Below are 18,438 nucleotides of genomic sequence, written 5' to 3'. Positions count from 1 at the left end.
CAATCACAGCTGTATGAATAATACTACATATAATAGACCTCAATTTGGAGGTCAATCAGGGGACTCAATAATAAACATAATTTAGCTTTTCTGAGACTTTGGGTCTATCTGAGGATCCATGCCCTAGATGGTTACTCAGTTTCTATAAGCAGGAAGAAAATGACTATCCTTTCTCCTAAAAGCTCGTTACCATTTTTCAGAGCATTCTTCCGTATGTCATCTGTGTTTCAGAGTCCTGAGTTGCAGAAACAGTCAGCACAGAGCGAACTGTGCTCCCCACAAAGCAGGGAGCCAGTTGGAGAGCTCTGTAAAAGCTAGGGAGCATTTCTGCCTCCAGGGAGAAAAGGTGCTGTTGAAAGAGCGTGGGTGTTAGAGTTGGAGGACCTGGATTTGAAACTAAGTTCCACCTCTTTTAAGGACCACATGACCTTGGAAAATTCTCACCTCTCTGGAATGCAGTTTCCTCATTTATGATATGGGAATAAAAATAAGTCATGCTCAGTATAAGGTTTCCTTATGAGGATCCAATTAAATAATGAATAGGGAAATGCTTGGCAGGCCAGAGAGCATGACAGTCACTTAACAAACATGCCCCGAGCTCAGGGGAAGATACAGAGGACAGAGAGCCATGGGCAAAGACCTGGGCCTTGCAGGGTCTACAGGAGAGAGAGACCAGCCAGACATGCAGCTAAGTATGGAGAATATTTTCTGTGGTTCCCACAAGCATGGGATGATGGGAGCACAGAGGAGTGGCCATGTCATCCCCACCAGTACTTTGACCTGGGATGCTGCTAGACCTAAGCCAAAGGTAGGAAGGAGAATTGTCTCTATGGCCTTGCTGGGAGTCAGAGATGTGTAGGGGCAGCTCAGCTGAGATCCATATAGAGGCATTAATAATGGACAAAGGACATCAGCCAGCAGCAGGTTTGTATTACAGCATCCTGGCAGAAGCAGTCAGAACCAAAGCTGCATTTTGTGTTTGATCCATCCTACCATGATGTGGCTTAGAGGAGAGGGCCTGAAAGGGTTATTCTGAGAAGGGGCTGCAGAGAGCCTGAGTTTGAAGCCTCAAAGTCTAGCTGTTCAGGGGCCTAACCAAGGCCCTCAGGCTGTCTCAGTTGGGCAGGCTTCCCTGCTGCCCAGCACAAGTCCAAGCTCTTAGGGCTGCACATGCTGGACTGCCACTGACCATAGACTAGAGAATTCCCTCTGGGCCTCTGTGACTACTGGGCCTCTCTCAACTTCCCCAGGAAGTGGGGCACAGAGGCTCCATGGGCTGCATTGTAGACTGGGCCATGGGGACCACACTGGGAGCTGGAATGGGAGAAGCTGAAACAATTTCCTCACCCACTCCCTACCACCTTGGGCTGGGGCTGGCAGGACCGCCTTGGGGCAGGGGCCCTTGCAGCCCTTGGCTCTCTGGGCCTGTGGTTGGCGCACAGGCTTCTTGAGGGCTGACGTGCTTGGGAGGCCTTCGTTTCTCAGTCCTGGCATCTTATCAGAATGGTTGTGGTTGTATACACAATTTAAGATGACTGCATGCCCCAGATGTTCAGAAATGTAACTGTCTATAACTGAAATCAACTTTATTTCTCAAGCTCCCATGTGTCCAGATGATGAAAAGCTTCATATGATTAGCTCAAGGCATTTCAGTTATCTCCAGTGTACAAATTGTTCTCTTTGGGAATAAATATTTGGACAAGTTTATTATCCTCCCTTTCCCCTCCTCTCTTCTGCTTCTCCAGGAGGAGGGGTCACTCTGAGATCTTTCTGGGAAAGCCTCCTGCACACCCCTCATAACTCTCCAAGGGGCCTCATCTCAGGACTGCCCGATGCCTGCTGGAGGCATACCTCTGTTTCTCCAGGTGCCCGGGAGGTGGGTCCCACATCACACGTGGGTCCCTTCTCTGCCTTTTGAGTGAGTCTCTTACCAGCTCTCCAAGACTGCTTCTCACTACTCAAGGCCTGGCCTGGGAATTTTAAGATGCACCCGCTACACTTTCTGTCTCCAGCCTGAGTCTTGCAAACGGAACAAGCTCTGGCTTTCAGGAAGTTGTTTGTGCTGTGTGACTGAGCAATCGCTTCAGAATTCAGTGCACCCCTTTGTCCTGGGCAGGGTATACCCAGCAACTCAGGCCTGTGCCTTCGTATGGTCTGCAAGGGAGAGAGACCAGTCAGACATACAGCCAAGGGGCAAAGGATATTTGCTGTGGTTCATGTTAGCATGGATGCTGGGAGCACAGATGAGTGGCTGTGTCATCCCCACCAGTACTTTGACCTGGGATGTGGTTTGACCTAAGCCAAGGATAGGAAGGAAAATTACCACTATGGCCCCACTGGGAGTCAGAGACGTTTAGGGGCAGCTCAGCTGAGAGCCAGATAGCTCTCAGGGCTGCCAAAAATGTGGGCGAGGCAGGCCAAGGGTCCTGAAGAGCTTCCTGGTTTAACACCAGATATCATTCTGCAGTCTCAGTGACAGCCTCACTCACCTCTGGAGAGAACTCATCTGGAAGGTTCCCAGGACCCAGGCCAGGCTGGACAGCCTCTCAGGATGCAGGCGTGCTGTGCCGATGAGCTCTGGCTGCTGTCCTCATGCCTCGCCAGCGGCCTCTCTGCTTTCCTCTGCTCCCCTCCCTCCTCTTCCCTATGGTGCCTGACCCCTCCTAACACTGGTTTGCATTCAGTCTTACAGTCACCTGGCTTCCCTTGAACCTCCCTGCCAAGTGCTCTGTACTCCCCAATCCTGCTATGAAGGGTCTGAGTCCTGCCAGTCCCTGTGGTAGCCACAGGCCACACCTGACTGAGTTACCTCATCCAGCCTCTCAGCCCTGCCAGGGAAATAGGTCATTCAATACAAAACAAGAACACCTGGGCAGAGGGACTAAGGCGTGTGGCAGAGCAGACATCCTGGGGCTGAGAGTGTCATGCCTGGGCAGAGGTAGCTGGCACAGGGCCAGGCTGGGCATGGGGGAGCCAGGGAAGAGAGGCCACAGAAACCCACCAGGGCTCCTGTGCATGGTTTATGGTCATGCACAGGACCCATGAAGCCCTCCCTGCCAGCCCCCCCTCTCACCCAGGGGACTTCTCACCCCTACCCTCATACCCTTTGTCAGCATCATCCTGGAAACTGTGCCATCTTCTTGCTGTCCCCTGGCCTGGTGAGGCTGACACCCTACCCTGGTCCTCCAGGGCAGGGCAGCTTTCATGTGTCAGTGGCCAGTGCCAGAGCTGACATGGGCAAGCACTCAACAAGGATTTCTCAGATGAGTAAGGCTAGCACACTGGTTGGCAGTGACCACCGCACCTCTCTGATGTGTCCTTGGAAATGTGAGTGGGGCTGGTGGAGGGCAGGAAGAGGAAGAAGCCTGCATATGTCCTCATTCTGATGTCTGAACATGTGCCCTGCATGCCTGTTTCCTTTTCAGCATCAGCGATCCGTTCATTTTCAACCTATGCAGCAAAGACAGGTCCACTGACCATTACTCGTGCCAGCGCCACAGCTACGCTGACATGCGGGAGCTACGGCAGGCTCGCTTCCTCCTGCAGGTAAGCACACCAGGTGCTGGCACACCTGGGGCCTACAAGAGGCAGGGCCATGGGACAGGTGGTCCAGGATCCATCCAGAGACACATCGCTGTGACCCGTCTTTGTGCTTATGCACAGCCCAGTGCCCTTAAGGAGACACCCACAAGTTCCCTGGGCTTATGGTCCCAGGTGGGAATTCTGACTTCTGCTCCATTCTCTCCAGTCCCTGCTATTGGCTGTTGGGCCTTTCACTGTGTCTTTTAGGATTCAGCTACTTCGCTGCTTTGCTCTTGACATAGCTTAGAGCTGCCTTGGAGATTTAGGAATACAGGGCAGGACAGACGCATTGCCTCCCAGTAGAGCTGATGACTGGGAGTAGTGTCCTCTGCCCTGCCCTTCCACAGGTGTAATATCTCCCTTGCTGACATACTCTCCCCCTCTCTCCCCAAGGTGCTCACCTATTGCCAAGCTCCTGCTTGGCCCTGTTTCTGGGGCCAAGTGGTTTAGGGATCTCCCAGCTGCCCCCTCCAACCAGGGTCTTTCAGTGCCTCACCTATGCCTTCAAGGGCTTAGTAGGGCATGCGACAGAGATGGTGGCTCCTTTCAGAGGAAGAGCTCAGCCAGAAGCTGGTCATAATCTTCCACTTCTCATCCCACCTCACAGATGGATCACACTTTCTAGAAACATCACCTGAGCAGCAAAGGGAGTAGGGTAAACTTCAGGGGCCCCCAGTGACCTCAAACACATCTTACCTTCATTACCCCAAGCTCAGCAATAGCAAAGCTGCATCCCCATCCCGTGGGCCTCCAGGGCAGCTGGCAGAAAAGAGGATCTGGGGACCACGTGACAGGAGGAGCAGGCTCTCTTCCAACCCTCTCTGCAGGGTCACTATTAGTTCCAAAGGCCAGCAAGAGAGCAGTGCTTGGTCTAGATGAACTAGATATTTTTCGTTTGTAAATCTATTTTCTGTAGGTGGGTCATTGATTCATCCAGTGACCCCTTCTGCAAGAAGTCTCTTTATCATTCTCCGAAACTGAAGCTCAGGGAGGCCTTTAAGATAGGGGAATTTCTGAAAGGCCGCAGCTGCCCTCCTGTCAAGGGTTTGCCAGCAGCTCTGCTCTAGCCCTCTGATGAGCACTCTTCCTCCCTCTGCTGCTTTTGCCTACAACACAGTTAGTTCTCATTTTGCGTGGGCTTCCTGAGGGCCTTTGCAGGGTGAGGGAGCTGAAAGAGCATAGTGGAAGCAGCAGCCCTGCCCTGATGGTTCTATGATTATATGTCTACCCTACATGTTATGTACGGATAGGTATCAGTCAGTGGGACTTTTTCTCCCAGTACATGGTGATTGTTTCCAGAGGGTTGGTTCACCTGAAGTGATGGAAGCCAAAGGGAGAGCTTTTTGAGCAAGGCCACCATTTGTCCATCCCTGGATTCTCCCAGGAGAAAGGCAGAGCTTGGCAATCAAGGTATCCAGGGCAAGCTGTATCCTCCACAAATTCTGCATTCACTTCCTGTTTTGCACATTATTTATATTTCTATTTGTAGAAAAAAAATCCAAGGGTCTCCTGTCCACTAGCAGAGGAGAGGAGGTATGCAACATCCTTGCAGATACCTTCTCTCTCTGAGAGAAGGGAGTTAACGAACTGGACTTTGAGAACTCACTTCCAGTCAGGTGGATACAGGACAGGACTCTGTTATTGGGTGCAGTACCCACCTCTGAGTCTGAACCTTACCCCACCCCATCCTTCCCTCCATGTACAGGTCTCACCTCTCCCTAACTCTCCCTTCAGCCCTGGATATTCCTTCTCTTTGGTCTCATCTCGTCCCTGAGGCTTATCTTATAGGGGACTCACTCTATCTCTTATTCCAAGTTTATTATTTACATAGCTTGGAATAGAAGGGAGTTAGAGAGGAAACAAGGATGGGAGAAAAAAAAAAAAGAAAAGATAACTATGTGCATTTGATTTAGGAATTAAGAAAGTATCCCTGACAAAAACCTTACTATGCTAGTGGGGCCACATCAAAATGGCCTGGGCAGGGGGCCCTGCGCTGCTTAAGTCTATAGGTCAACCCATGATACTGCCCGGCTGCACCCACTGAACTAGCTTCCCTAGTATGTCTGGTAAGGTGACCTCCTGGCTCACCCATGCCATAACTCAGAAGTGAAAATGTCTGAGGATGGCATGGGTGCTTTCTCTCATGTCTGCCTCATGCTTGCCCTGGGAGTGGGCCTTTTACTTCCTGCTTCAATGGAACTCAGAGCTGTGGTCAGGGCCCCTGCCCTCCCACCAAGGTCTTCCCACCGTGGGAACTCAAAAGGACCACCCAGGAAGGGTCTTCTGACACAGAAACCCCCAGTGACCCATTTCCAGCAGCTCTGTCACCCTGGGGCATCTCTAGTCCACAAAATATCAGGAGCATTAAAAGGGGCTTCTCTTCACAGGACATGGCCCTGGAGATCTTCTTCCACAACGGATATTCCAAGTTTCTTGTATTCTACAACAGTGATCGGAGTAAGGCCTTTAAAAGGTAAGAGCTTGAAAATCCTCCTTTTGAGAAAACTGATCCTGAATTGAGAGCAGAGGGGCAGAGAACACTCAGCTCTGTGCTCAGGAAAAGTGCTCTCAACCCACAGTGAGCACCACTCAGGCTGGGCCCAGGGAGGCACTGCTAGCCCGCAGAACTGCCAAGTCATGAGACGAGATATGGGAACAGGCAGAGAAGGCCCTTCCTTCAGTCCTAGGAAGCAGGCTCCGTTTTCCTGAACTGAAGTGGCATAGAACAGGAAGCGAGAAAAAAAATTACACAGCTACAACAGAGTTAAGGAACTGGCTGTTTAATGGGCCTTCCAGAATGTTCTGGCTTTATTTTCTAATTTTCCAAGTAACTTTTTTGGCTTAATCTTTCTTTCTGATCCCAGTTGCCAATTTTAGTGGCTCCAATTTCGTATTTCATTGGAAGGAATTCCAAACAACTGATTTCCCACATGTGCACTGAACATGTTTTTTTCTTAAAGAGAGAAGCCTGCTGTTTTAGTTAACTTATCTTTCTCCAGATGGATCAATTTAAGAAATCTAAACCAGTGTGTAAGTTCTTAATACTATGGTTATTTGTTTTTATTACCATTAAAGTTATAGATCAGTAGATTGGTTTGTAGTGAATCTAGAAAGAACAGAAAGGAAGGTCAGTTCCTCATCATGATAGACCACAGAGAGGCTGATTAACAGAGGGAGGGTTATGTGCTGCTCCCCGTGGGCTGGAAGTTCTGAGGTGAGATTTGACATCCCCTGGCCTAGGAGCCTATTTTGTACTCAGAAATTCAAGCCCTGCCTTCCTAGTGGCCCTGTGGAACTGGCACTCAGGGCCCGCTACTGCATCCAAGAGGCAGGGCTAGGATGGATTAAAACAACTGTAGAGAGGCTTTTGTGCTAGTTCTAGGCGTACCTCCTTGGACTCAGGTGAGCCTGCCCATGTGGTTCTTCCACGCTGCTGCTAGACTGCCCCCTAAAATTATCTTCAAGGCCTAGTTTAGACCAAACCAAACAAGCAGACATGCAGCCCATTAAACTTGATTCATTTCCCCCTATGGTTTCTGTTCATTAAACAAAGTTTTTCACAGTTGATCTAGAAATCTTACACCTCCACAGCTCAGGATGTGAAGGTGGCCTAATGCAAACTCCACAACCACTACCCGCTCGGCTCGAGGAGCCTGGCATTAAGATGGCATTTGTCCCCACGGCAACACACTAGAATGTACAGCAGGGTTGTTGACATTGGCAATGTTGTCAAGTGCGTGGCCCAGAGGCAGTACCTCACACACACTGCCTAACTAATTATTGTTTTATTGTTGTCATTGTTGGTATTAAGGCAATAGTGTGTAATGCCAGACAGTGCTGAGGGTTGCCACAGAGGTACACCCAGGCCTGGTGTTCATGACTTGGGGGCAGGATGGAGCCTGGGGGAGCAGTAATGAGCCCAGATTCCTGCCTGGCTCTGGAAATGCCTCTGCAGCAGGTGGAACGGTCTTGACTCTGCTGATGAAATTATCCCTTCCCTTTTCATGTAGCTTCTGCTCTTTCCGACCCAGCCTGAAGGGGAAAGCTGCCTCGGAGGACCCCCTCAATCTAAGGTAATGGCGAGTAGCCATGCTCCCTGGGCATGGCACTGCCCTGGCTTTGATGTTCCTCCTCTGCCTCATCCCACTCTAAAGAAGTCCTGCAGAGAGCATGCCTGACTGGTTCCCTCATTTTTCTCTCTCCTATTCTTGTTCATCCTTCATCCTACTCCTGAAGTTCCTTCTGCCAATTTAACCTCTAGGAATAGACTTGAAGTCCCACATGCCCTGTGGCTTTTTCAGACCCAAATGGCGGGAAGCCATCCTCTGCCTTTGGTGACTGGGCAGGTGGCACAGAGGTGTGGAGTGTGTGTGAGCAATCCCATGCTGTCCCTCCTGTGATGAGGGTTTCTGAACGCTTAGCAGCTAAATTCATACATGATGTTGTGCAAATCAGATGTTAACGTAGAAATCTGTGCTATGGGGCGTCTCTCCCAGTGAATGATTTGCTTGCAGTCCCTTCCCCAGGTCCCCTTTCCAGCTACCCAGTTCTCTGGAAGGCCACTTAGGGATCAGTAGATTTTATTTCAATCAGGGGTGAGAATAGAAGAAGGTGGCTGCTGGTTTTCTCCAGGAATGTGTGGGGACCAAGCAAGAGGGTATCCCCAGGAATGACATTTATGCTGATATTTATAATCAGCATAAAATGGGTCTCACTAATTCCTTCAAAATTATTTATCAATAGCTTGTGATACATGGTGTTTGCTTCTTGACAGAGCAATAAGCAAATAGAAAAAAAAAATTCCCTGTCCTTATTGAGGTCACATTCTCATGAGGAGGACAGACATAAACCAATATAAATGAGTGAACTATAAAGCATATTAGATAATTATAAGTGTAAGTGTAAAAAACCAAGCAGATAGAGGTGGGCATTGAAAGCTTAGATGAGGTGGCGAGCAAAGCCCTTATCAAGAAAACAACCTGTGAATTAAGACTTGGCCGGGTGTGGTGGCTCACTCCTATAATCTCAGCACTTTGGGAGGCCAACGTGGGCAGATCACATGAGGTCAGGAGTTCAAGACCAGCCTGGCCAACATAGTGAAACCCTATTTCTACAAAAACACAAAAAATTAGCCAAGCATGGTGGTAGGCGCCTGTAATCCCAGCTACTTGGGAGACTGAGGTGGGAGAATCGCTTGAACCCAGGAGGCAGAGGTTGCAGTGAGCCAAGATCGCGCCACTACACTCCAGCCTAGCCAACAGAGTAAGGCTCCGTCAAAAAAAAAAAAAAGTGGAGAAACACGTTATGCAATTAACTGAGAAAAGTGTGTCAGACCCAGGGAAGAGCAGGGCGTGGCTGAGGCCTGTAAAATTGGAGTGCAGGGAGTTAGTTGGGGTGGAGGTGAGGGAGGTCACAGGAGATAGTTGGTGCAAGATTATCATGTCGGCTTTTATTCCAAATAGATGGGAAGCATTGGAGGAGTTTAAGCAGAGGGATGATGTGAACTGACATATTGATAAGACTCACTCTGGCTGCTGTGCCAAAAATAGACTGGAGTGGGTCAAAGGCAGAAGCTGAGACTAGTTAGGAAGCTATTGCTGGAGGCCATTGCAGTAATCCAGGTGAGAGACGATGGTGGCTTGGATCAGGAACATGACAGCAAAGATGATGTGATGTGATCACATTTTGGACATGTTTAAAGGTATATTTGATGGGATCTGATGACAAATCAAGTGTGGGAAGTGCATGTATGTGAGAGAGGACTTATGGATAAGACAGAGGATTTAGGCTTCAGCAATTGGAAAATTAAATGGGGATGATCACAGGAAGAGTGGCTGTAGGCCCACTGTGGCTATCTGAAGCTCAGATTTAGACATGTGAATTTAGAGATACTTATCATACATCTCAAAGGCATTGTAGAACTATTGGGCATATGAATTTGGAGTTCAAGAGAGAGGTTCAAGTGAGACATAAATTTAGAATAGTGTTTTGGCATGAGAATGGGCAAGATTATGAGAATGCATGCACATGGAAAAGAGATCAGAGGACTGTGCCCTGGGCACACCAACCTTTAGAGGATAAGGACATGGGCAGGGCCAGCTGAAGAGATAGGGAAGGAGTAACCAGAAAGGTAGCAGAAACTATAGGTGTGGAAGACGTCCTGGAAGCCAGGTAGAGTGATTCAAGGGGGAGTGGTCAAGTGTTGTTGATAAGCCAAGTGGGATAAGAACTGAGAAATGACCATTGAGCTTTGTAACATGAGAGTCATTGGTGACCTTCAATAGACTAATTATAGTGGCTGCTAGTAGAGGCTCTTATTGTGTCAGGCACTTACCCTTTATAGATTGCGGTGAAGTGCAAGGCATGCCAGGGTATGGTCCAGGGGACCCAGGCAGCAGTGGGTCACTGGAGTTGGGGTGGCTGTTTACCAACTGTAATGGGCATAGTTTAATAGTTCAACAACAGGATAGTCCTAACTGTGCATATCTGCTGAATCTCAGCCCTGCTGATCTCATATTATTTATATTTCATATAAGCCTTTATGTTCATACTTGGATTTCTTAGCAGTGTTTCAGTGCAAGGTAAAAAGCTATTTCAAACTAATTGAAGCAAAAAAAGAGGATTCATGATCACATCTACCTGAAGGTCAAAAATGGTCCTGCTCCAGACATGGCTGGAACGCTAGGCACAAGTAAGCCTGCAGGAAGTGGTGGCTCTCCCTCTCTCAGGGAGGATTTTGCTTGGTCTGGCTCCATTTCTCAGTAGACGTTGTCATCACAGGGGCACCGATGCCCCCAACAGCTCCAGACTGACAGTCAATCACGCAGGAATCCCACCACATGCTCTATCCCGGTAACTTTAGCAAAACTTCCCGAACTGTCATTTTCCCCAGTTAGGTTAATTATATGCCCATACCAGAACCAATCAAATGTTTTCTTTGGCTGGATCAGAGGGATGCACCCACCCAGCTTCTGGGGATAGGGTCAGTCCCACCCAACTACATACCAAATTGAGGGGAGTATGGTTCCTTGGGAGAATCAAGGTTCTGTTATCCACAAGCGGGTGAGCACTGAGGGTGTCAGCAAAAGCAGGTAGCCACTCACAGTTCCACGCAGAGGGAAGTTCCGAGCCGCAGTGCTCACAGGACTGCAGATGGTTTTCTCTCTCCCTGGAGCAATGCTGCATCAACCGTGGCACACGTCACATCGCTGAGCCTCATTGTCTCTGCAGCTCACCCTTAGAAGAACCTATTCTGTAATGTCACTCAGTGACAACATAGTTGTCCCTATGACTGTGGGTAGCTCTTTGTCCATTCTTTGTCTTCTGTCCTCAGAATCTTAGTGGTGCCTTGCCTGGAAACACATACCTTCCTCCACATACCTTCTACTCCAAATAGAGAGGGGCAGGTAGAGGAGGGGCAAAGGGAGGAATGCAGAAGAGGAGCTGACCCCCAGCTGTGCCCACTAAGTTAGAGGCCCCTCAGAAATGATTGCCAGGTTGGAGGAAGATGATGCTCTGTGGATGAGTCAAATGTCTGGAGATTACTCGTTACTCATCCCCAGGTTGATGATGACCTGCAATGCCAACCTGTGTACCACCTTGCTTCTGTGGTACAGCTGAGCCCCATTCTGATTTTATTTCCAATGTGATTATTTTTGCCATCATGGCTACCTGATCCCACTGGAGCAGGGTCTTCCAGAGTTATGCTGGTTCATGCCTGGCACAGTCTCAGCACAGTTCCAGGTTGGAGACCATTGGTGAAGCTTCTGGGGTCAACTAGGAACAGTGCATGGTGCTCCAGAGGAATGCTCATCTCAGCTCGTGGAAGGAGAGCCTCAGCAACATGCAGACACCTCACAGAGTGCTGACCCTCGGCTCTGAGGCCACCCACGCAGCAAGGGCTTGTGGCAAGACTGTGCTAAATAAACAGCGCTGGCTTCAGGATCAAGCTGACCTGGGCTCATAGTAGGTGCCCAGTAAATTGTAATCCTTCTGCCTAGTTTTAGAATCACCTGATGTGTGTTTGGGCATGTTAACAGAACAATTGATAAAAGCAGGTGGCTCTCCTTGTTCTCAGCTCGTTGGAGTGGCCCCCTCTCCAGCCCTTCTCTTGCCAGCTCAATTGTGGCTTCAGGAGTTCCAGAGTGGGAAGGCAGTGGTGGCCCTCAGTCTTAGAAAGGCTTGGCTGGCCACTGATATATGCCTGGAATGAAGCTGATGATTTTTCTTTTGGATCACTGGAGGCCATAATCACAGAATGAGTCTTGAAAAATGCCTAGCTGGCCGGGCGCGGTGGCTCAAGCCTGTAATCCCAGCACTTTGGGAGGCTGAGACGGGTGGATCGCGAGGTCAGGAGATCGAGACCAACCTAGCTAACACGGCGAAACCCCGTCTCTACTAAAAAATACAAAAAACTAGCCGGGCGAGTTGGCGGGCGCCTGTAGTCCCAGCTACTTGGGAGGCTGAGGCAGGAGAATGGCGTAAACCCGGGAGGCGGAGCTTGCAGTGAGCTGAGATCCGGCCACTGCACTCCAGCCTGGGCGACAGAGCGAGACTCCATCTCAAAAAAAAAAAAAAAAAAAAAAGAAAGAAAAAGAAAAAAAGAAAAAGAAAAATGCCTAGCTGCTTGTTAGTCACTCTAATGAATGTGGACTTCTTACCTATTAAGGGGGTGTGTGTGCCGTTCTGAGGGTTTTCAACTGGCCCATGACCCTTGGCCTAGGCTACAGATTTTCATGTCCTAAACCTTCAGCTTTCGATGACTCATGTGGCTCCTTTGGACACCATCCCACATGCACAGGAAATGAGAGCTTTTGGTACCAGAGTTTTGCTGAGGCTTTCAGTGACAATGATTGCCTCCATAACTATATATATATATATATACATATACATATATACACACACACACACACACACACACACACACACACACACACTAAGGAGGCTCTCTGGGCCTGAATTCCAAGTGGAAAATACTTGTAAAGCCTGCATGAATCCTGTCCCCATGGTACAGGACTGAACCTTTTGAAGACAGCATGGCAGCCTTTTCAGACTTCTGTGGGGTGCAAGGTTCTGCAAGCTGACAGGGCCTTCTAACATATGCCAGCTGGAGCTGTTGGATGAGTCCTGTTCTGTGGTGTTGAATACCGGCAGGATCTTTGAGATGTAAAAAGATGAATCAGAAAAGGAGAAATGATGGCAGGAACTGCAGGGGAAGGGGGCAGCTAGCTGGAATGCTCTTGTGGATAAACACACATCCTCACACTTAAATGTACTCATGCCCTTCCAGAAAGGGCTACAGACAGCTTCAAAATTAAACACAGGGTACAACCATCCTTTAACAATTAGCCAACACTCCTTCGAAGGGGAAAAATATAGATGTGATCATGTGGAGTGATTTAGTTACTCTAATTGTACTGAGACTAAGAAAACTAAAACAAACAATCATGTTGGCTTATATTATTTTCCAGGGATATATAATAAGAAACAGGCTTTTGCAACCTTTTTTTTTTATTTCTGGAACATATTTTCTCTTAGTGCTGAATATCAAATTTGGTTCTTCTCTAAAGGATCATGGGTACCAAAGGTGGCAATTCCTTTTTAATAAAACATACAAAAAGAGTGCTGGGGAACCTAATTCTCTGCATCAGTTCTCTGCAGGAATGGGAGCCTAACATTCACACTTATTTTTGTACAGGCATTTCTTTGGGAAGCTAACATTACCTGACTCAGTTACATTGCTTTCTAATGACCTCAGTTCATACTGAGCCCAGAGTTTAGAAAACTCAGAGAAATACAAGGCTAGGATGCCTATCTGATTCTCTTTCTCTCAAATCTCTCTTGGGCTCAGCACATATTTTGGCTAAACTGGAACATCCACCATGTCATTGAGGCAAAAGCGTCCCCGGGCTGGAGAAAGCTTTTGGGCGTGAGATGGCACTTACATTCAGGGCCTGATTGTACCTGGGTATTTGCAGTTCCTGAAATCATTTCTTAATTCTATAAATTTTTTATATATAATGTTTAGAATGAAATTTATTTTGAGGGTGCAAAGTTTTACACTTGAACATTTTGTTTATTGTTTCCTTTAGAGATGCTCTCTGAAAAATAATGAAAGACAAATAATTTAGAAAAACAACCATAAGAACTTATGCGATTCCCATGAGAATATGAGCATCCATGAAAAATTAACCACACTCCAGAGGAACTACAGTTAGCTGGGGGGAGGCTAAAGTTCAAGTTCCCCTTCCTAGCATTTCTCCTCCTTCGATCCTGCCCCCTAGAGATTCATGCTGTTGGCTACAGATCTGTAAGATACACAATTGCTTAACTGGTAAAGGTAGTGCCGGCTCCACCACGGAGTAGAGAAGCATGTCCTTGGGTTTCTTGCTGAACTGAAGCCCTGGGAGCCAACTGTGGAGACCAAACTACTCATACCCTGTGTCTATACCGGAGTCACTGGGACCAGAGGCGAATGGCACCTGGCTGCAGACTCAAAATGAGAGTGACAGCCAGTGCTGCAGCGTGTAGGAGTTTGTTCACACTGGTGGGCTTCGTGGGCCATGAGCATCCGAGCCCTGGCCATTCTGCCTAGGTCATGCTCAGACCTTGGCCCTGACCGCATTCCATGTTCATCTTTGTCTGGCTGCACTCGGTTCATGCCTCGTCTCTGCTGTATCCTTAGCCGTAACCTCAGATCCCTCCCAGGGCAAAAGCCTGATGCAAGCCCCAGTCACTGCAGCAAGCCTGCCCTCTTTCCTTCCAACTCTACCCAGCCACATTGCTTCCACAACCTTTATACTCCCACACCACCAGGGGTGGGGAACAGGTGTGCAAATGCGCAGGAATAGCAATGAGCAACCCACTGGTTCAAGGTTTCTCCCATCCTAATTGCCACCTGTGCCCAGCTACCTCCAGAAAACCTGGGGCATAGAGAATTCATGCAGTTTCTATTTATTTTAACAACTTTTTCAGGAATCTGCAAGAATAAGATCAACAATGGGTAATTTTAGATTAGCCAGCTGAGTCGAGGTTAAGGTGCCTGAATTGCCTTACTGTGTGCTTCAATTGTATCTCCAGGCTGACTCGGTGTTTTAGATTCTCACTTTAAGCTTGCCATAATGCCTCATAAATCAGCACTGGGCAGATGTATAAGGATCTGTTAATTGTTGCATCTAGGCTGTAAGATTTTTGTTTGTTTGTTTTTATTTCAAAATATTGATTCACAGCTGCAAAAATAGTACAGAGAGACTCTGTGCATCCTTTCACTTAATATCCCCCCCACCATGGTTACATTTTATATAACTATAGCACAATTTCAGAACCAGGACATTGACACTGGTACATGTGTATGCCTAGTTCTTTGTCATTGTATCATATGTAGATTTGGGTAACCACCTGCACAATGGACATACACAGTTATTTTATCACCACAAAGATATCTCTGTGCTACCACTTTACAGTTATGCCTACCTCCCTGTCTTCCCCCACCATCCTTAAATCCTGGGAATCATGAATCTGTTTTTCATATCTATTATTTTTTCATTTAGAGACTGTTCTATACATGGAATCATAGAGTATGTGACTTTTGGAGATGGGCATTTTTGTTTTAGCTGAAAATAGTGCCATTGAGATACATTCAAGTTGTTGCATGTATCAATAGTCTGTTCCTCTTTATTGCTGAGTAGTATTGCATGAGAGAAATATACCAGAGTTTGTTTAACAATTTGTGCATTGAGCAACATTTGGTTGTTTCTATTTTGTGGTCATTACAAATAAAGCAGATCATTTACATTTATTGTAATTATCAAAATGTTAGAATACAAGTCTGCCACTTTATTTTTATTTTTTGTTTTTTCCTGTTCATTTCTCTGTTTTCTTTTTCCTGCCTACCTATGCACCACTGAAAGATTTGTTAAAATTCTACCTTATCTATAGTATTTTTTAGAATATTTTTCTATATAACTTTTTGTATAAATTGGAGTTGGTTGAGGTGTCTTAGCATTGCTATAAAGGAATATTTAAGACTATTTATAAAGAAAAGAAATTTATTTGGGTCATGGTTCTTGCAAGCTGTATAGGTGCCAGCACCTCCTGGTGAGGGCTTTAGGGTATAGGTATGGTGGAAGGCGAAGGGGAGCAGGCATCACTTGGTGAGAAGAAGAGAGAGAGAGAGAAGAGGGATGTGCCAAGCTCTTTTTAACGATCGATTTTCAACAGGATCTAATACAGTGAGAACTCACTCATTACCAAGAGGATGGCACCAGGCCATTCATGAGGGATCCACCCCCATGACCTTCCATTAGGCTGCACCTCCAACACTGGGGATCAAATCTCAACATGAGGTTTGGAGGGGACAAATGTGCAAACCATGGCAGTATGTCATACCTACACAAACATCACAGTCTACTGGCATCGAGATGTGCTAGTCTGAGTGAAATGTAGAGGCAGTAAGCCTTTTAAGTCTTAAAGTCTTAAATATTTAGTTGTCTATAATATATAATCTGTAATTTTCTTAAATTTTTTCCTCTATATACATTTTTAAAACCACATCAAATATTTCCCAAAGTCATTTTCACATGCAAGTGAGCTAAAGCTAAGGGAGGTGAAGTGAATTTGAGAAGCAAGTCGGATACTTGGCTAGCTCCGGCGAGCCTGGTTTCCAGAACATCTCTCCTGCCACTCTGTCTTCTCCTAACTAGGGGCTTCTCCTCTTCAGAGTCTTTTATTCTGTTAGCTGAGTAGTCTTCAAGTTTTTGCCACAGCTACGCTAGGAAGATGTTGAGCGTATTCTGGGGATGGAGACAAAAGAAAGTGAGGCAATTGCTCCAGACCACAGAGGAAAACACAGCAAAGGCAGAGGTCACACCAGCTCACCAAGGTCATGCCTGGTCTTCAGGATGGTCAGGTTAGTGTGAATAGGGTGTTTTTGTTGTTGTTGTTGTTGTTGTTGTTTGTATTTGAGGAAAGAGAACCCCCAAGGCTTTCCTATGAAGTATCTTTATGCTTAATTCAATTTATAAGAAGTAAAGGTGACTGAGGTATTTTAGAGCATGAAGGAACACCAACATCAAACCTTTTCCTTGGCAGACAAAGAAATAGGATGCAGAAGATGCCTCCTAACCGGTCTCTATCTCTAGTCTGCTTCGTCCTGCTGCCAGCATTTCTTGGCTAAAGAGGTGTCTGACTTGAACACACTGAGGCAAACCCAGCTCACTGCCTGGGTATGTCTCAATCCTGGTAAAGTTAAATGCACTTGAAACTCCTTTCTGAGATGTATGATAAGAGGGAAAGCATGATAAAGCCCCAGAGCAAGGCTGGAGTGAGTGTCAGGCCAGCCAAGCAGTTGGCAGCAAGTAAGGTGTTGAGGACCAAGTATGGCAAGGAGAGTGCTGCAGTGGGGAAGGGAGGATGTGGACAGGCAAACCCTAAGGCACCAGGTGGGATCTGTAACCTTGATGTTTCTCTTAACTTCTCTCCTTTGCTGAACCTTTTGAATACCTAAGGAGGGAAAATTAATTCTAAAGAAAAAGTGTCTGAAGGGAGAAAAACTGAAATGGAAAGTCTTCATGTAGCTATCCAGCACTCTGTCTCGATCATACATCTCTGCATGGATTCTATACCTTTTGGGTCAGAGATGAAGTGACTGAAATAGCAGATTGGCTCCCTTGTGGACATGTCCAAGACCTGGCAGGCTAGCGGTGGCTCCTATACCTACAGCATGGTGTCTCATCACACATGTCTCAGACACGGTTGCTCCCCTCAGCTTCAGAAGGGGTTCTCATGAGTCATTTCGGACATTAGGTGAAGAGAAAAATGTGAAGGACAATGCTCAGTGCTGGCAAGGATGCCGTGAAATGGGTTCTCTACTACATTACTGGTAGGCACATATAAATGTGTGTAAACCTTTTATGAGCTACTTGATGGCATGTATCAACATTATTGTTAAAACACACCCTTTAACACAATATTTCCAATAATGAGGCCATGCCAAGGAAATAATTAAAAATATTTTTAAATGTTTTAGTTATATAGGCTCTCATCACAAGACTATTCCCATTAGTGAAACCTGAAAATAACTTAAAGGTACAACAGTAACTTATAGTTATGTATATCTATAAGAATAACTATCTTGCAGACGTTTTAAAGTGTGGTTATTAATACCAGGTAACAGCATGGGTTTCAAAGCAGGACAGAAATGACAGGAATGCTATAATTTTAACTATGTATAAAAATATATACAGAAAAATAACTAGTAAGGAACTCTGCCAGCATTGCCGCTGACTTATACTGTAGAATGATGGATGCTTTAAGCTACTATATTTAGTAGTATGTTGTGGTTCTGTTACTTCTACAATGAAAAACATTTAATAAAGGGAAAAACTAAAATGAAAATTTTGAATCTAGCTCTCCCAAGGTTTTAGAAACATGATAGGGTTGTCGTAGTTAAGCATTACGAGAAGAAGTAAGCAGCAGGGTGTGAAGAAATGAAGTGTGCCGTGTGCTGTGGTTGACAATGTGAGGAGGAAAGAAGTTAATACCACTTCACTGATGGATGCCTCTTGATGCTTCTCATCATCCAGTCAGCAAACTTGCCACCAACATAGGAAAGTCCTGGGGGAGAAAAGCCTCCCTCAAGGTATCATTCTTGATTCATTTCTTTTATGCACATGAAGGTGTGAGAGTATGGTACACAGTGAGGCCAGAGAAGGTTCTCAGCTATTGTGAGGATTGACTTGGTTGCTGTCATTTTCTACCAAAAGATATAGCACAACTGGCACCACTGTTCAAAGTAGTATTTCAGCTTTGCAATGAACCAAGTTATGGTTCTAGAAGAGAACTGGCTTCTGCTGAGTA

At 46.6% G+C, this 18,438-nt stretch overlaps 1 protein-coding gene across 4 annotated transcripts in view; it reads left to right on the top strand.

Annotated features, from left to right (window-relative positions):
• Positions 1–18,438, top strand: part of WDFY4 (WDFY family member 4) — a 300,326-nt gene that overhangs the window by 213,927 nt on the left and 67,961 nt on the right. For all 4 annotated transcript variants that reach the window (XM_030940063.1, XM_030940062.1, XM_010382862.2 and 1 more), the window contains 3 exons: positions 3,426–3,546; positions 5,970–6,055; positions 7,593–7,655. In XM_030940063.1, the coding sequence (XP_030795923.1) occupies positions 3,426–3,546; positions 5,970–6,055; positions 7,593–7,655 (270 nt within the window). The remainder of the gene's footprint in view (positions 1–3,425; positions 3,547–5,969; positions 6,056–7,592; positions 7,656–18,438) is intronic.

Source organism: Rhinopithecus roxellana, chromosome 11 (genome assembly GCF_007565055.1).
Source record: "Rhinopithecus roxellana isolate Shanxi Qingling chromosome 11, ASM756505v1, whole genome shotgun sequence".
Taxonomy (NCBI): domain Eukaryota; kingdom Metazoa; phylum Chordata; class Mammalia; order Primates; family Cercopithecidae; genus Rhinopithecus; species Rhinopithecus roxellana.
Note: the sequence above shows the minus strand (reverse complement) of the source record. Positions and strands in the feature narration are given on the sequence as shown.